Source organism: Opisthocomus hoazin, chromosome 4, assembly GCF_030867145.1.
Source record: "Opisthocomus hoazin isolate bOpiHoa1 chromosome 4, bOpiHoa1.hap1, whole genome shotgun sequence".
Classification (NCBI taxonomy): domain Eukaryota; kingdom Metazoa; phylum Chordata; class Aves; order Opisthocomiformes; family Opisthocomidae; genus Opisthocomus; species Opisthocomus hoazin.
The window spans coordinates 11,196,696-11,215,210 of record NC_134417.1 but is presented as its reverse complement, the minus strand read 5'-3'; the positions used below and the strand labels follow the sequence as shown (position 1 = coordinate 11,215,210).

The 18,515-nt window shown below is 50.9% G+C and overlaps 1 protein-coding gene across 2 annotated transcripts in view; it reads left to right on the top strand.

The window, feature by feature from the left end:
* Window positions 1-9,135: 9,135 nt before the first annotated feature.
* The window catches only part of PID1 (phosphotyrosine interaction domain containing 1), a 91,221-nt gene continuing 81,841 nt past the window's right edge, over window positions 9,136-18,515 (top strand). The window contains exon 1 of one of the 2 annotated variants that reach the window (XM_075417330.1): window positions 9,136-9,144. Coding sequence is in view for 1 of the 2 variants with exons in the window: in XM_075417329.1 (XP_075273444.1) it covers window positions 9,330-9,359 (30 nt within the window). In the remaining variant the exon portion in view is untranslated. Of the gene's footprint in view, window positions 9,145-9,263; window positions 9,360-18,515 lie in introns of those variants that run through there. The other variant, XM_075417329.1, reaches the window with a different exon arrangement.

The window sequence follows — 18,515 nt, the reverse complement described above, 5'->3', positions numbered from 1 at the left end:
ATAAGCAATATAGTTGTCCTCTTTTTCCATCTGGCAGTACATCCTAAGAAGGGCAGAAATTGTGGGCAGAGGAATAATATCAGGCCTCAAATTAACAGTTAAATGTGCACTTCATTCAAACTCAACTCAGCCTTGAGATTTCTGAGAATTCATTGTTTCTCTCTCTTTTTCGTTTATGTGTCGTCTCTGATTTACATCCCTCTTCTTCAAACTTCAGTGTCAGGGGTGATTTACGAGTGCAATTTTCTGTGTAATATTCTCCAGCAAGAATTGGTAAATCCCTTCCCTCAGCGCGGGGATGTATTCTTTGTTACACATCAAAGAGGCACAGAACCCTTAAATTTCTTTAAAAAGACAATGCTTAATAATCTTTTTGAAACGAAAAATGCAAATTCCATCTCATAATTATGCATCTCATAATTACAGATAGATACGTTACTTGTACAAAAACTGCTCTGGCTACGTGGCATTGGCGTTTTATGTGACGGATCCTTCGAGAGCCCCTCTGACTACCCCGGGTCAGTCTGTTTAACCAGTCTCTTGCTTCTAGCTTGAAACAAGTTCCCAGACAGCGCTGAGCAAAGCATGTCAGTCCAGCTGCATTGCTGTGCTGGGGACTGCTCGTGCTGGAATTTAAGCACAAACTCCCCGTCTCACACGCTGTGTAGTCTAGAACCGCTGCAGAGCAGCAAACACGTGTGTCCCTTGTCCTGCAATGCTTTGGGGCTTCTGCCCTTTTATGTGCTTTGACACCGTCAGACATTAGTGTTTTGTCAGTACCAGTTGTTGATCGTGGCAATCAGTGAGGTTGCATTAAACAAATGACACTGTTACTGTTACACATCCTCTGCCGTACACAAGTCAGCAGTGTAATGTGAAAATTATCTGGTTTTAGCTGTGAAATAACCTTTGTATTCACAGATGTTTCCAGGAGAATTTGGGTTTTTGTAACAGTGGCTCTTCACATCCCTGTGCTCAAGTGGGGGAAGGAGGAACATCTCCCAGGTTGCCACATTGTTGACCATTCTGCTTTTGCCTATAAATAGCTAGTGGGTACAAGTCACTGAAATAGGAAGGGTGGCTTTTGGTAAACTTCCTATTTTCACAGATAAACTTGTGCAGTTGGAAATTGTGAAACCTAGATGACAGATTGCCAAACCTTTTTCTTGCTATAGTGGTGCTCTGCAAACAAAAATCTTGATCGCAGACTGTCAAAAGTCTCTTTTCCTGGTAAATTTTCTTATTCCGAGGGAATATCCAGTGCATATAAAATTGCCCGAATATTTATTTATCATCTGTGATTCTTCATTCCTTTTTGTAAGTCCATTGTCTTCAGTGCTCTCTCTAAAAACAGCTTAACTGTATAGACAGGATTGTTCTCTCGCCTATGTTGTTAAAAATCAGAAGTAGTTTAAATTAAGTTCACAGAATCTTGTCTGTACAACTCAGAAGTCGTGGACAGGAGCGATGAAGATACCATGGATTTAGCCTGGTGTAAAACTGATGTGGGATAATGGTTGTCTCTGTACAGATTTGTGGAGGGGAATATTTTTCTTCATGACAGACAAAAAAGTGTTTAATAGTCGTCAGGCATAATTCACAAACAAAAACAGTAGAGTCAAAGGTGCACAGAGCTGACAGGGGTCTTAACAGGTCTTGTTTCAAGTTCTTCTGGACCAAGGAGAGAATGAAGATGTAAGTATCTGGCACATGTCAACTTGTGCCAGCCATTCTCTGCTACTTACAAGATTAATTGGTGCATTAAGAGCTGGACTTGAGCTTCTTTGGGTGTGTTAACGCAAGATTTGCTGCTAGGGGCCGTCTGCGAGATGTCATTGTCCCTGTAGGGAGGTGTCTGGCCACCAGCTGTGTCACTGGTGCCACGGTGGGAGCACTCTGGGGAGGTGAGGGCTTCTCCCATCCCGTCTCCCTGGTCTTTGTCTGCCCCCCACATGTCATCACCGCCTCCAAGCCCCTCTGTCCTTTGGCTTCCTCGGGCTCTGAGCCTCGGGCTGTTCCCCTTTCGCATCCTTGCTGCCTCCCCCCTCCCAGCCCTGCTTCTGCTGAGGGGATCCCCTGGGAGACGTCCCCGCTCCTGGCCCCCTGGGTAGCTCAGCCCTTCCTGGCACCGCAGCTGGGGATGGTGACTGCCAGAAGCCCTCCCTGCCGCTGCCCTGCCTTTCCCGGTCCCCACGGCCGGTGTGTCCCCCGCCAGGACCAGCCTGCCGCCTCTGGGCCCCGTTCGCCTGCCTCTGCTTCCTCCAGGCACTCTTCTCGCCGCCTTGGTGGCCCAGGTTTGGGTGGTCTGAAAGCCCGTGGCCTGGTGCTCCTTGCCGCCTAGCGTGAGGCCACTGGGTCACTGGGCCAGGAGAACGCCTTCGGCGGGGATCTCGCACCCCCCAGACCTTCCGCCGCAGTGCACCCACTGCCAAAATCCACAGATTTGTCCTTCCTTTCCTCCTGCTGGTCAGGAAAAAAGGGGCATGGTTGATACTGATCTGAGGGGGTCAGCAGGTCCGAAAGATCGCCTTTGTGTTTGCTGGGAGGCTGATGCCTCCACTTCGCTCACTCACCCGCTGGCTGTGATGGAGGTGCTGCCCGGCACAGGTGATGGGAATACTGAGAATAAAACTTGCTTGGCCCTTCATTATCACATATTTTGTCCTGTGCGGAACCAATGTGGCCTTTTAAAGCCATGCAAGACCTTTGCAGCAAGCTCCCTTCTGCACTTGTTGACCTACCATGGCTTCGGTGGTTTATATTCACTGTTTCTGTGAGTAGGACCAGCATAGTGCCAATGTGAGGGAGGAGTGAGACCAAGTATCTGCCTTGCTAAAGGTGAGAAGAAAAAAGGGATATCACATAAATACAGCCAGATAGGTCGCTACCTGGACATTGCAAGCATTTATTTTAATCCAGGCACCTTCAAAATCAACCTCCAAGTTATTTTTGGTAGAGGAAGAGAAGTACCTATCCCAGTACTCGGGGAAGGTGGTGGGGTAGTTACAGCTGGAGAGGTAATCAGAAATGCAACCTCTTTTGGCACCAACACAGGTCATTAAAGACACCTGGTTGCTATGGGAACCGCAGCAAGGGCTTCTCAAACAAATTGGAAATCAGGACTTCGTTGCACCCAGCAAGCCCCACCTGCATGGGTAGAAGAATATGGCATATCTGAACCTGAATTATCTCCTTCCCTGGGATACTTACGGCTGTCTCAATTTCACAAATCATTAACATTGCATTGCTTCAGGTTTATAGCATCTCCTGATGCCATTTTAAAATCCTTGTGAAAGGGATAATGAGCCAGATGCACTGCGAGCAGAAGCGGCCTCAGCTGAACCACCTTTGGTGGAGCTGCACTCCCGTGTCTGCGCAATCATCCCAATACACCTACATAATCAGAATAAAAATGACTGCCTAGATAACAGTGCTGCACCACTGGGATTACACGGTAAGCAAGCATGTAAATAAATTTCCCTCTCAATTTACCAAAACACAATACCGAAAGGAAACCAAGGACCTTTGGAGATATGTGGACTGCTTTTTATCAGTATTTGAATGAAACAACTTACCTGTCAAATTGCTGCTGCTTGAACAGCAGCCATGCTTTAGGCAGCTCCCGGCTGAGGAATGCAAACTCAGATCTTTAGATACTGCTGTATCTATCGAAGGGCATATATCTGCCATTTAGATGTCACTAATTGAAGTTGCTTCTCTATGGCCCCCAAACCCTGCAGACGATTGAGACCCCTCAAAATCCAGGTTTCATGGTCAGCATTTGCAAACTGCCAATGCTCTGATGCTGCACCCAGCGACGACTTGCCTGCACCCCATGGCTGGTTGCAGCGTGGGAGGCCCACCCTGGCCCTGTCCTCCCCGAGCAATGCCCATGCCACAGCTCTCTGGTGCCGAGTCACCAGAGCATGCACCCTGCCGCAGGAGCTGGAAATCTCCAGCTTGGGTTTTTACCCTGCCTTATTTATGTCAATTAGACATGAAGTTGAGATCGTGCCATCCTATCTAGCTTTGCCTTCTGCAAGGAATGAAGTTCTATGTAAAAAGACATTTATTGGTAACTTGAATGTTAAAATATAGCTGTCAAAGAAAACAGTTTGAATTACTTGGGTACTGTATTTTGGGTTGCTTAGGCACAAAACGCTTTTTCAGAAAGCTGTCAGAAAATTCATACAAGGTATCTGGTGTCCTTTATCCAAGGATGCTGCATTTGCTTGGAGCGAGCTGACAAGATGTTTAAGAGTCACTCCAATCTTCAAAAAGGGCAAGAAGGAGGACGCAGAGAACTACAGGCCAGTCAGCCTCACCTCCATCCCGGGAAAGGTGATGGAGCAGCTTATCCTGGAGGTCATCATCAAGCAAGTGGAGGAAAAGAAGGTTATCAGGAGTAGTCAGCATGGGTTCACTAAAGGGAAATCATGCCTGACCAATCTGATAGCTTTCTACGATGGCATGACCGGCTGGGTTGATGAGGGGAGAGCCGTGGATGTTGTCTACCTAGACTTCAGCAAGGCTTTCGACACGGTCTCCCATAATATCCTCCTAGGGAAGCTCAGGAAGTGTGGGCTGGATGAGTGGTCGGTGAGGTGGATTGAGAACTGGCTGAATGGCAGAACTCAGAGGGTTGTCATCAGCGGCACTGAGTCTAGTTGGAGGCCAGTAACTAGTGGTGTCCCCCAGGGGTCAGTACTGGGCCCAGTCTTGTTTAACTTCTTCATCAATGACCTGGATGAAGAGTTAGAGTGCACCCTCAGCAAGTTTGCTGACGACATCAAACTGGGAGGAGTGGTAGATACACCAGAAGGCTGTGCTGCCATTCAGCGTGACCTGGACAGGCTGGAAAGTTGGGCAAAGAGGAACCTGATGAGGTTCAACAAGGGCAAGTGCAGGGTCCTGCACCTGGGGAGGAACAACCCCATGCACCAGTACAGGCTTGGGACGGACCTGCTGGAGAGCAGCTCTGCGGAGAGGGACCTGGGTGTCCTGGTGGACGACAGGTTGACCATGAGCCAGCAGTGTGCCCTGGCTGCCAAGAAGGCCAGTGGAATCCTGGGGTGCATTAGGAGGAGTGTGGCCAGCAGGTCGAGGGAGGTTCTCCTTCCCCTCTACACTGCCCTAGTGAGGCCTCATCTGGAGTACTCTGTCCAGTTCTGGGCTCCCCAGTTCAAGAAAGATGAAGAGCTACTGGAGAGAGTCCAGCGGAGGGCTACAAGGATGGTGAGGGGACTGGAGCATCTCCCCTACGAGGAGAGGCTGAGGGAGCTGGGCTTGTTCAGCCTGAAGAAGAGAAGGCTGCGAGGGGACCTAATAAATGCTTACAAATATCTGAAGGGTGGGTGTCAAGAGGACGGGGCCAAGCTCTTTTCAGTGGTGCCCAGCGACAGGACAAGGGGCAAGGGGCAATGGGCACAAACTGAAGCACAGGAAGTTCCGTCTGAACATGAGGAAGAACTTCTTCCCTCTGAGGGTGACGGAGCACTGGAACAGGCTGCCCAGGGAGGTTGTGGAGTCTCCTTCTCTGGAGATATTCAAGACCTGCCTGGACAAGGTCCTGTGCAGCCTGCTCTAGGTGACCCTACTTCGGCAGAGGGGTTGGACTAGATGACCCACAGAGGTCCCTTCCAACCCCGAACAGTCTGTGATTCTGTGATTCTGTGAGTAACAAGCGTCTTTAGATTTTGGAAGTATGTTATTAATTACAGCACTTTACACACATTAAATTTGCTAATTAGGCAAACTCGTATTCTGCAAATGCAAAACCAAGGTAAACTGAATGCTTAAAAAAAAAAAAGATGTGTTTAATGACTCGTGTACCCTTTGTAAACTTGCATAATCAAAAAGAGGATCTTTGAAAGAGGACTTGCGAAGTCTGCACAATATTTGGGGAAGCAGCATTTAAATAACTGAATGACTCTTCTAGTGATGTTTCAGTGAGAAGTAATAGTGCTCCTAAAGCTAAATTGAGCTTGTGAAGTCAAATAACTCATTTGGATCAGCGATTAGACAATTTTAGTTAATTAAAAAGGCAATGTCTACAGTAAAAAAAAAAAGTGAGTTAATTTTTGTTTTCAAATGCAGAGGAGCCATGTTGCTATAAACACCATACGTGTGGGTATGAGCTGGTGCAAAAGGAAGACAAACTAAGTAACTAGGAGGCATTAAAAGAGAGAAAATATCCTGGAATCACTGGAAACACTTAAAATTTACTGTGTGAATAAAAGTGAAATTGGTCCTATTGCATCAGATACTCCCTTTTGAAAAGAGAGAACTCCCCTGGCTCCAGTATTTCAGTCTTGTGAGCACAGAAGTGAAGGAGACAGAGAGGCGTGGGACCAACCTGCGCAACGTATTGCAGTCTTCGGAAAGAATTGTCTTAATATTAACTCATTACAAGGAGAGAAATTCCGTGATTTGGCACAGCGAAAGGAAAATTAATAGAAAAAATATCTGTATCTTCTTACAGGCACATTCTGGAACACAGTACATCCTGGAAATACGAATTCACACTGTTTATTTAAGCAAAAGCCAAAGATCTCTAACTGGCTGGGAGCAGAACTTACCTAATGCAGAACGGCTTAGATGATACCCAACAAAAACTGGTGCTGGGATTAACATATTAGTAAGTCTAGGTAAAAATGACCTCATCTTAGTGAGGTTGTGACATGAAGTCACCCGAGTTTAATTGATCATTTCCTGAGCCAGGCTGGTGCCCTGGCTGTCCCGGCAGCCAAAAAGCGAGTTTCCCGCAGAGGCGTCGGGGGGCCAGTCCGAGAGGGCGAAAGGTGGGCTGGCTTTCCTGGCACGGCTGTAACCCCGGTGATGCTCGAGTACTCCTGGAGACTGAGCAAAGCCGAGCAGGGTGGCTCCATAGCTGTCTGGACCCCACAGTGCTGCTCGCTGTCTTGGTGAGGGGTGAGGCTTGGGGAGGATGCGGTGGGGCTCAGGGGGCTCACAGAGTGCAGTTCAGTCAGACAGTTTGATTTCAGAAATTTGCAGTCAAGCTGCTTGTCTCCATCCGTGAGCATATTCCTACCTTCCTCTTGTACAACCGCAGCCTGAAGCCTACAGCATTGATTTTCTCTGTTTTCACATCCCTTTGGAAATTGAGTAAGCAACTGTTTTTGCTTGTTTGTTCTAATAGCATGCCACCCATTTCGCAGTAAATGCAGATTCCACACCCCCCCCCCCCCCCCAAGTTGTTTTAGTTTGTATAAAAGTCATGTAAACTAAGAAAGAAGTGGCCTCCAGCTGTGGGGTTGGTCTCCTTCTGCTCCCTGCAGATCCTGAGCTGCCTTTGTGCACGGCTGCTGCTGGCAGCCCGGGTTGTGCCTGCTGCTGGCCGGTTCAGGCAGCGACGGTGGCTGGGTTTGCCCGTGTCGGACGGATCAGTGAAACTGCTCCAGAGTTCACTAGAGGAAAAGCGAGGCTTTTAGAAAATGCCTCCCTTGCGCAGCAGTGTAAGCATCAGCTGGAAGGAACAAGAGGGTGAAAGAGACACAGTGTCTGCTCGGCGAGTGGGAAGGGGGGAGCGCTGGTGGGTGTCCTGGTCAGGAGCTGGGGCAGGGTTAGTGCTGCCCTTCCTGCAGAGAGGAGGGTGATGCATCGGGAGGTGAAGCTGCGAGACTTGAATCCCTTGAATTAGGCCATCACTGCTAAGGGATGTACAAGTGAAGTGTTTTCAGTGACAATTTGAAAGCTCCCATTCACTGAGCCCTCACTCTGACCAGATGCAGCCTGGCCCGATCCTGCAACGTGTCTCAGCGTCCCCGAGATGCCGCGCCAGCCACGCGGCCCCGCGAGGGACAGCGTTTCTTCGCAGGGCAACTTGACGCCATCACAAACCCTGGCTGTTTGGGAAGATGCCCTGAAATATTGCTTTGATTTGCTATTTAAAGCACTGATGTCGAAATGGTATCACACTTGCCCCTGGGGCTCATGCACCCTCAGTGGGTTTGGGAGCCTGGATGCGGGGTGTGGGGTGTGGTGGTGAGTGCTCGGGGCAAGCACCACATGCACGCTCCTTTGGGTTTTTACCAAATCCGCCCGGCACCCAAGCGTGAGGCGCTGCCCAGGCAGCCCCAGGTCAGTGGGGGGGGCCGGGGGAGGGAGGGCTTTTGTGCCTGGAAAAATGTTCTTTGGTGCAGTTCAGGAGCCTGCGGAGGCTTTCGCTTCTCTGTGGCATTTCTGATCTCTGCAGGGAAGAGCAATGGCCACACGTCCCTGCACAGGCAGTGGGGAGAGCGCGTCCTGGTGAGGCAGAGCCGTGGGAGAGCCCTCGCCCCGCCGCCCCAACGCTTTGCTCAGGGTCGGTGGCTGCACCGCGCTCCTGGCTCTGCTCCCGCCATCACGCGTGGGGACCAGTGCGCGCCTCCGCCATGTCTTTAAACCCAAAGTCATTTAGGTACTGCTGGAGGTTTGTCCTTAATCTCGTGAATACTGAAAACAAGGCTCAGGTCTGGTTTTTTGCCTTTCGCTGCGCAGAGGGATGTCCCGTGCCGGCGTAAGGCGCCGTTAGCTGACAGCTCGCCGGGGCCCAGCAGCAGCATCCCCCCCTGCCCGGCGGGTGCTGCCAAGCGGATCTGCCAAGGAGATGGAAATATCACGTCACGTAACGGTGAGGGTGACGTGAACATCACACATTATTTTATGTTATTTTAATAACCTTGCCAACAGCGTTCCTCATACGCCCGTGTGGGCTGGGGCTGTGACGGGCGCTGCGCACCCCGGCGGGTCGGGGGGTGGGGTGGGTGCGCGCTGCCGGTACGGCCGGGACCAGGGGCGAGGAGACGGGGTTTGGACCTCGGCGCTTGGAAACCAGTGCGTCGACCGCCAGCGCTGTGCCTTGACCCGCCGCTCCCTGCCCCGCAAGGCTCAGCGGGCGGGAGCGGCCGAGCCCCTGCCCCTCCCGCGGCTCAGGCACCGCACGGGGCGGGGGCAGGAAGACCGCAGAGCGCGGCTGGGCCGCGCCGCGGCGGAGCAGCTGTGCGTGGCCTGGGCGCTGGCGTGGGCAGGGCCCCGCAGCCACCCCGGGCGGGCAGGGCCGGGCCCAGGCAGCGACTCCCCCGGAGGGGCCGCTCCGCCCCCCAACCGCGCCTCTTCCCGCGCGTCCCCGCGGAGCGGCTGCAGGTGGAGGCCGCGCTCCCCGCGCGGCTGAGGGGCTCCGCGCGCGTGGCCCGCCCCCCCCGCGCGGCGGGCGCGCGTGGGCGGGGGGTGGGCGGAGCGGCGGGGCGGGGCGGGGCGCGGAGGGGAGCGCGCCCGCAGAGAGCCGCGCTCGGCGCCCGCTCGGCAGCGCCTCCCGCCGCCGCGGCACCATGTGGCAGCCGGCCACGGAGCGGCTGCAGGTAGGGGGGGGGGGGGCGGCGGGAGCGGGGCTGGCGGAGCATCCCCCCCCGCCCGGTGCCGGGAGTTGGTTGCAACTTCTCCCCCCGCCTGCGCGGAGGGTGGGCGTGCGGGAGGGGGGGCGGCTCGGTGGGCTTTCGGCAGGGGCAGCGCCGTTTGGGGGCTTCTCCCCGCGCACCCCTCGGGGGAGGGGGAGTCCCGCCGTGCGGGACGGTGTGGGATGCGAAGTCCGGCGGGAGCCGTGTGCCAGCCCGGAATGCGGCGGTCCGGGCGGCCGGTGGGAACCCGCACCCCTGCCGCGGGCCGGGCTTGGCCGGGCCGGGGCTCTGGCTGTTGCGGTGTGTGCTTTCACGCGTGTTTCATGTGCGGGGGCGAATCCGAGCCGGGCGGAGAGCGGGATGGAATAAAACTCACTTTGTGGTTCCATTGTGTCGACTTCGTGGAGTTCTCCGGAGCAAGGGAGTAGTGGGAGAGAACTGGGCGTCTGAAGTGAGAGTCGGTGCTCTTCGGTGACGGCAAGAAACGGCTGTTACTGCTTTTGCAGTTCAGACTGAGGATTTGCTTTGGCGTCACCGAGCAGAGGATCCAGCGGTTTGATCTGAGCTGGTGGCAAAGCCACGCCGAGCAGCTCCATGAGCTTTAATCTGCACCGTCCAGTAACGGGAATAATTCCTGTTCTGAAAAAGACGCACTTCTCTCTACAACGAGAAACTTGGTTTTTAGTGGGTAGGAGTAACGTGCTACATCCATAGCTTGTGGATTCCAGAGTAAAAACTACGTGAGCGCGTTATGATTTATTTGTTTCCCCGCCTTAGCCCGAAACCTCTCTGTGCTGAATGAACACAAGCAGCAGGCTCCCCTCTGATGAGCGGTTCACGATCTGGGGCCGGTGGCGGCGGCGGGAGCACCTGTATCCCCGGGAGCACCCGTATCGCCCGTGCTCTGGAGCAGGGTGTCCCCTCGGGGGACGCTGCTGGGGGGAGGCTGCACCCGACGGCTGGGGGCAAAGGAGGAGGGGAGGGAAAGAGAACAGGGGAGCTGAGGTCGGTAGTGGTGTGCCGACCGGGATCGCGCGGACTGGCTACGTGCCCCCTGGGTGGAGTTAGGAGGTGTTGAAAACAACGAGATGGTAATGCCACAAATACGTGACGCTGCCTACGACAGCGCGCAAGGCTGGGAAGAGCCGAGTGCTTGTGCTTTGCGGAATAAGGTGTGAGTGTAACCTTACTCGGCTGCCTGGTGTACCCCATGCACCTGCGAGGGTCTTGCCTGAGGGAGCGGGTGGGAGCGGCCCTGTGCTGTGGGCAGCCGGGGCTGCCTGCAGGGGGGAGGCTCGCTGGGCCCCTCACTCACCTGCTGCAGCGCAGCCCAGGCCTGTGGCAAGGAGAGCCCCTGCCCCTCGCTGTCGCTGGAGCAGAGCCTCAGGCACCAGCGTTCTCAGCGGTGGCCGCCTGCTGTTGGTCACCTCTGGCTGGGGGCTGCAGCCACCCTGAGCCTCCCAAAATGCGAAGCGCCCGTAATTGTGCTGCTTGCCAACAGGAGTTTCTGGGGAAGTGTATGAAGACCTGTAGGTGCTCTGAAAAAAAACAAGCCATAGGGATCCAAAATTGCTTAATTAAATGATGCTTTGAACTTGTACCAGCTCCTAAAATGGGGAGAAGGGGAAAGCCTTGGAAACGCCACGAGAAGCCCATAATAATTCTGTGCTTGTACAAGAGTTTAAATAACAACATAGTGAAGAGTGGACAAAATGAATACAATGAGTGGAAGGATGCTGGGAGTAACTAGGATGTGATCCTGCGATTGGGAGCTGGATTCTAATCCATGTGTACACGAGCCAGAGTTGCATGAGCAATAGACTGTCTGATATCCCCAGCCCCTCTGAAAGTTCTTTTTTCTGCAAAAGAACTTTGAAACCTGGTCACTTCAAGTGGCCTGATCTCCCCTTATGTCCCCAAGAACTACGTGTTGTGCATCACCAGCCTGGCCAGAGCTGCTGGCAGAGCTGCCCGCCCCCCCCAAGGAGAGCTTGTGCAAGGCAATAAATACATGTGTTTTTTTCCCTTCTTTTTTTTTCCACTCAACCTCTTAATTCAGCTTCAGGAGTCCCACGTTGCTCTCTTTGTCCCAAGCTCCCTCTCTCCTGGCACCCAGCTGCTGTGAAACAAAGCTTGGTGTCATCGGGGTGGGATGTTGAAGGGGGGCCCTCTGCTTGTCCCTGGCTGACAAGCTTGTGTTGGGAGAGTGCTGGGCAGAGCATTGTGGTTGTAGCAGGGGAGTATTTAGTCACTGGGTAGAGCAGATGACGTCTTCTGGTCTCTGTTCATGTGTTCTGTGATTTACGGGTTATGCCAAGTCACTACTGCAGGATATTTGGGGGATGTGTAATGGCAAGTCCAGCCCCATCTTCTACAGGTTCTCCTTCGAGCTGATGTATGGATGCAGAAAGTGTGGAGCTGGCACAGCTTTCTTAATGTTTTCATATGTGACTTGTATGTCGCGTAATTTTGACCCAGATGTGTCTTGCATTAATATCCAGCCATGGCAAAGTGCAGCTCTGTCCTAAGTAAAACAGCAATGAAAATATTTTCATCTTTCAGAATATTTGTTTTGGCCTGGTTCAGTAAGGGAAAGTATGAACTGACTGTGGAAGTGACTGCCTGTTGGTGTGGGTCAGTCCTGCCCTCTGCTACGGGGAGCTGCGTATGTTTGACTGCAATGGGAGCGGGCATTGTGGCATGAAGACTTCTGCCATGTTCTGACACGGTCATCTGAGGCTTGCGGGTCTCCTTTCCCAGTCCCAGGCAGTGTATAGCAAGGCTGCGTGTTCCTCGTCTGTGGCCGTTTGTGTAAAAGCTGCTTTTGTTCCAAATGTGCTCGGTGCTGTGGAGTTTCACAGTTTGTGCTGAAATTTTTGGCATTGGCTGGACGGGTACAACTCCAGTAGTGAGGTCAGCAGCCGAGCTCATCAGACGCAACAGGGACCAAGTGTCATCAGCAGCTGGGTTGCAAAAATGCTGTGAGCTGGGGCATGAGCTGGGCATCCCCCCACTGCTGTCGTGGCCACTTGCTGCTGAAATGCACCCTTCGCTCAGGGGCACTGGTTTCTGGCTTTGCTGGAATAAGCCATGAGCACTTGATTTTTGGTTTAGGTTTAGTTCTTTTTTTTTTTTTTTTTTTTTTTGTTGCTCTGTTCTCCACTTCTCTCTGATGGAAGCTTTTCCTGTTGTTCTGCTGCTTAATGAAGAAGCCTCGCTGTTTCTGGAAGACATGTTGATTTGAATTCAACGGATTAGAGGAATAAGCTAGAAAAATGTAAATATCCAGGTTTCTGTTTTTTTCTTGACCATATAATACAGTGAAGCCTGCTTTTTCTTCTGCTGTTCCTTTCCTTTCCCCTTTTGTGATTCTTTCACCTATGGTGACGTCACAGTTCCATGTATTTTCCCCAAATTAGTGGGACATTCAGTTACATGGGAAACGGCGCAGCCGGGGCGTTGCAGGAATGTACCATCGGGTCATCTGGTGCAGTACCCAAGAAGACTGTGATTTTGCAGGTGATGCAGGCATTAGCATTTTTCGTGCTTAATGTAAAAGACGTGGTCTGGGACTGTGTCTTTTTAGAAGACTTTTCCCCCTCTAATTCCTGTGGCAATATTCCTGGTTTGTGTTCAGTAAAATGTGGATGAACGTACCCAACATGCAAGTGCCTCCCTGTCTCCTCAGCTGGAGCAGCGACCAGGGGGTGCGTCAGGTATTTAAGGGTTGTTCTCCCTGCTGGGAAGCCCAGGGCTCCAGCCCAGGGCTCGCTGAACCTTCTGGGTATGGTTCTGGTTGGCGTGTTTGTGGCAGAGCTTATCAATGGTTATAAGCAGCACTCTGATTTTTGGCTTGATGTTTGTGGTAGCATCACTGGTTGAAATGATCCTGAAAATCTTCTGAAATCTTTCTTTAAAATTATTTCCAAATGTACCCTTTGTGCTTGGTTCAGGACATGAGGGTCAGGAGCCCTTGGCGGTACAGCTGGGATTTTGGAGCCGCTGGCCTCGGCGATGTTCCCGTGAGGACTCTGAAGTGGTTTTTGAAAACAAGGTCTTCATGCAATTTCATGTGCCTGTCGGAGAGATGGCTGCTGTTTGCTTTGAAACTTAAATTTTCCTGGAAGCTTGATGCCAGACATTGTTTGTAGATAATAAATCCCAGTGGGTGCATAGTTTCCGAGGTCACGCTGTTTATAAGCCCTCTTTATAAGTTTTCCTGCTTCCCTTAATGTGCATGGGTAACGGGGATTGCCACGTCCGAAAACATTCTCCCCTGGGACGGGAGACGCAGCGGTGCTGGCGCTGCCTGGCCTCGTGCTGTAGCACCAGGCATCGCTGAGCTGTGCCCACAGGCCCTGGTTCTGGAGGAGCTCTCACTTTTCTTCTGCAGGCGGTACGGCCGCGGGCTCGCACAAGAAGTGGTCGGGTGGTGGGGAGTAGATGCGGGTGCTGTGTCGTGGAGCCTGCTCCCATCCCATGTCCTGTCCCTGCCCATGGGTCCGGGTGGGAAGACGCTGCTGTTCCAGATGCTTTTCTTGAGCACACGGTTGCCTCTTGCTGAGCGATTGCTTGGCTTCCGCTGTCACCAGAGGACAGCAGGAGAGACCCCCTTGCTGCCTGCTGCCTCCCAGCCTGGCCGGTGCCCCCGGCCTCGGGGCTGGCCAGCGTTCGGTGAAGTGGCTTCATAAAGACGTGCAAACGGCCAAGTGTTCATGGTAGGACTTCAGAGATTCTTTGTCTACTCATCTGGAAATTCGATTTTCTTGCCGAAACCCACAGTTTGGGGCCATTTGTGGGCAAGGATTTGATAGCGGATGTATTCTCATATTGCTAGAATTTCTTTCTTTCACAAAATACAGTTCTACATCTTTTCTAATGTGCTGTGAAATGCTGTGGGGGAGAGCTGCCAGATGGGATGAAGTGAAGTAGGTGTTGCTGGGCAGGAAGCTTCAGGTCCTTCTTTGCTCAGGCAGGTTTGACTCCCTGAACCTGGAGGCTTAATTTTGCCATCACATAACTTGTGCGGCCCCTCTGAAGTCCATGGGAAATACGTTTGTGTAAGGTTGCTGTATTCTTTGAGTTGTTGGTGTAATTTACCTCTGCATCATTAAGATATAGCCGTAAAAACACAGTGCAGGCATTGATGGAGGTGAAAAAAGCGGCAGGAGCAGTACTGGGGGTGTTGCTGCTGGCTTTCAGGCCTACCTGCGAGCACTGCCCTCCGAGGCTTCACAAACACACCGCGAGTTTTGCTGGGATTCGCTGCTGTGCCCTGTAACTGTGTGTCTTGGATCTACTGATACTTTGGTTTTGGGGGTGACAGACTATGTTGCTAAGTGCATGCTTACTACACGCATCGGCTCCCACCCAGTGTATACACATCAACCACCTTTCCCACATCAGAAACATTGAAACTTGTCACTGAAGAGAAGTCAGCTCTGGGCAGCAACGTTACCTGTGTGTGACGGCGTGGAGGCACTCAGGGCACAGTGGTTTGGTGACAAGGTCTGTTTGCATCTGTTCAGGTGTAAGGTGGTTCTAGGTGCTGTCGGTGCTTTCAGAATGAACTTCACGTCTTTCTGTTGTACACCTGGTGTTCAGATGCGTACAGCTATTAATGCAGTGTACAGTCAGTTGAAACAATGGTTTTCCAGTTTTTAAAAGCATATGGAAAAACTCTTCTTTAAACCAAACACAAGCAGGTTGTAAGTGTAAAGCGTACAAACAGCTGTCTAGGCAGAAACTGCTGCAAGACGTGTAGCAGGGCTGATGCTGCTACTGAGCTCTGGTTTTATTAAAGACTGTGTCAGAAGGAAAAAGCGAGAAGTATTTGAAATTTAAGATTGAGTCATGTGGATGCGAACGTCCGGGAAGTCTTACAGCCCAGTGTTTTGGCGCTGTATAGCTTCAGGATAGCTTTCAAGGCATCAGAGTTTTTGCACTAGTTTGCTGCTCTGACTTTACAGCAGTCAGGGATCTTTAAAACAAAGCTCTGTGATTCCAGCAGGCTCATCTGGCACCACTTAGCTTGGGCAGTCCCTTTTTTCTACGTTATTTATTCTTTGTAGAAAATGAATGGCTCTGGAAAAATGCTAATTTTGGGAAGCATTCTATGACCAAAAGAAAATCAAAATCAGTGACTGCCTTGTGGAAAGCCCCCTGGGATAGGGTCTTAAGGGTTCGTTTATAGCGTACTACTAGCTTGTGTTTAGGAAGCTGACAGCCTGTTTGATGACCAAGAAAAATAAAGAAAAAAATAAAGCAGTAATTTCCTTGAAGGAAGACAAACTAAAGCATTCAGTCTAAGTAGTTCAGAATTTTAACTGCCTGTTTCTTATTTTCGCTTTGTCACTGGTGGCAGCCAGTGGGACGGTCAGCTGTGGCATGTCCAGAGTGTTACCGTTTCCATCCAAGAGCGGTGGTGTTCGCAGCAGAGACCTTCCGCGGGGCGATGGGAGGTGTGCTGCGCTGCCGGGGCTTGGTGCTACCATCCTCTCCCGTAGATCGGTACCGTGGTGACTTTGTTTGCGATTTGGCTCTCTGTAAGCAAGATGAGAGTCTGGCCCAGAGACACGTAAATGTGTAACTGAAAAGTCCCTTTAAACAATGTTTAATACTTGCCTTTTTTTTTTTTCCCTCCTCCACAGTGCTTTCATGTGTGATAATTGAACTTACTTGCACTTCAAATAATAGCTGGAAAAGTTACAGGTGACAGTTGTATTAGTCTTCTGGGCTGTTTCTGAGTAAGTGCATCAGAACTCTTTGAGCAAAGATTTTAAACGTGGGTGATTGTAAATGTGTCCTGAGAGGATCTCATATGGCTTTTCATGATTCGTTTTTCCTGCTGAAATACTGAAAATACAGAGTGGCAAATATAAATCTTTGATGTCCAGAATCTTACGAAAAAAAGGAAGTTGTGTGTTTCTGGTATTTGATATTCTTTTAATGATGGCACTTCAACAAAATTATACACAGCCTCAGCACGGTGAAGTTGATCTCGTTGCACTGACCCTTACCTCAGCAGTTCAGTGATGGCTTCTGAAGTACTGGCTTTTTTTGAAGGACCTCCATATGTGTTTTCATTGGGAGCATTTAAATAGTAACCACTTTTCTGCCAAAATGATTGTCAGTGGCAATAATTCCAATGTTGATTTGGAAGTATAAAAATGTTGCCAATCCAGCTGTTTGCCTCTGTTCCCTCGCAGGCTTCCCCTGCTCTATCATGCTGAGTGCTTCAAGGGAGGGGGTGGGAGCTCTGAAGGAGGTCGGGGGCCTTTTTGGGGCTGTTTCACTCCCCGCTCACAGTTTACTGGATAGTTCTGCTTCCAGGCGATGTTAACAGCTACATTTCTGATCTGAGTTGCTAATATGAAGTTTTACTGACAGAGCTGTGCTGTGAGTGCAGTGCTGCTCAGTTTGGGAACTCTGTGCCGTTGCACTGGTGCAGTCAGCGCTCTGGTGCCATACCCCTTCGTGGTCTTGGGTCTCTGTCATGCCAGGTATTTTTCAGACATCTCCTCATGTGAAAACATTTTTCTCCAGTTACATTTGATGAGAACTGCCAAGAACACTGAGAGCAGATAGAAAGTTAATTAAATGTCCTGAAGCTCAGATTTGTGGCCGCCTCTTTCTTCCCGCGCCAGGCTCCCTCTGGGTTTGAGAGATGGTTATTCCATACGTTTGATGTGAAGCTTTCAGCATGACCCTGGAGGAAGTTTCCATGTATTCAGAGTGTCTGTTTAGGGCCAGGCTTTTCCAGAGAGCATTTTACCTTGTGGACTGAGCTCTGCTGAAAACTTGCCCACTCATTCAGTGCCTGGAGAAGTGATGTTCAGAGTCTGGTCCCACCGGTGGAGTAGCTGCCCTGGAGATCTTGCAGTGGGATCTGGCCTGAGCTCCACTGGGGTCAGTACCAACCTTGAGCCTGACTGGATTTTGGAGCAGAGCAGCAATCCTGCCCGTTGGGCTGTTACAGGAGATCCAGAGACTTTGTATAGTCTCATGAAAAACAAACATTTCTCCATGCTATGGAGCTTCTTGTTGACAGTGGCTGCTGACTGGAAGCCAGGGCAGAAGGGTTTGGGGTCTGCTAAGGATAATGGACGTGGAACCTCCATGGGGGTGGTGGCAACATCAAACACATCATCTGAGCCTGCATATTGCTAGCCCTCCATTCCCTCCCTGAGCCTGGGTGTTGAGAGACAGAAGGGACGGGCGGGCGCAGCGTTTCCTCTCCGAATGGCTGCGGAGGGGGCTCTTTGGGGTGAATCTCAGCTGCTCTGTGGCTTTCTTGTAGCTGGGGATGAGCTTTTCTGCTGTCAGGATTAATCTGTGCTTACAGAGCCGATGATGATGATACTGACCTGAAAATGGTGTCATTTCTTGGGGAGGAGAGGAATTACCCTTCCTTCCAGTCATCCTGGTTGAAAAAACAGGCAAACAAAAATTCTGTTATTATCTGTCTTGTCCAAATTAATATGCCGAACTTGGTTTCTAGAGTTACATTAAGAAATCTTGTCCTCATTTCTCTAGTATTTCCTTCTGCTGGGGACAGGGACGTCACAAGAAGAGTTGTGTCATGGTGTACTGGTTCTGGCTCCAGCCTGGAGCTGGAGAGCATAAAGACAAGCAGCAAAATTGTTAGAAAAAAATACATCTGACTTCAAAACCAGGGTTTTAATCTTTTTTTCCCTGGTTTGAGACTATTTGTTTAACAGAACTGTTTGCCCCTTTTTAGCTTTTCCATCTGGATTTTTTTTTCCCCCGTTTTTGACCAGAGAAGTACTTTCTGGAATTTTGGCAAACACCAAGCTGCAGCTCCCTGAGCTGCCTGGGTGTCGGGGCATAGCGTGTCCCTCTGCCCCGGGTCGCTGCACAGTGTGTCAGCAGAAGACGGCAGTGAATTTCTTTCATCTTTCAGAAAATTGTCAGCTTAAGCATCAGATTAGCAGGACTAAGTCAGTACAAAGAATGGAGAGAGGATTTTGGCTGTGTGTTGCTTTATAGCTGGGGATTTCAAATTGTCTGATGGGCTGAGTGATGTTTTTCATGGGATTTTTGTGAGGGGACCGAGGAAGCATTGCTTCCAGGTACAGAAACAAGCAATTTAACAGGTTT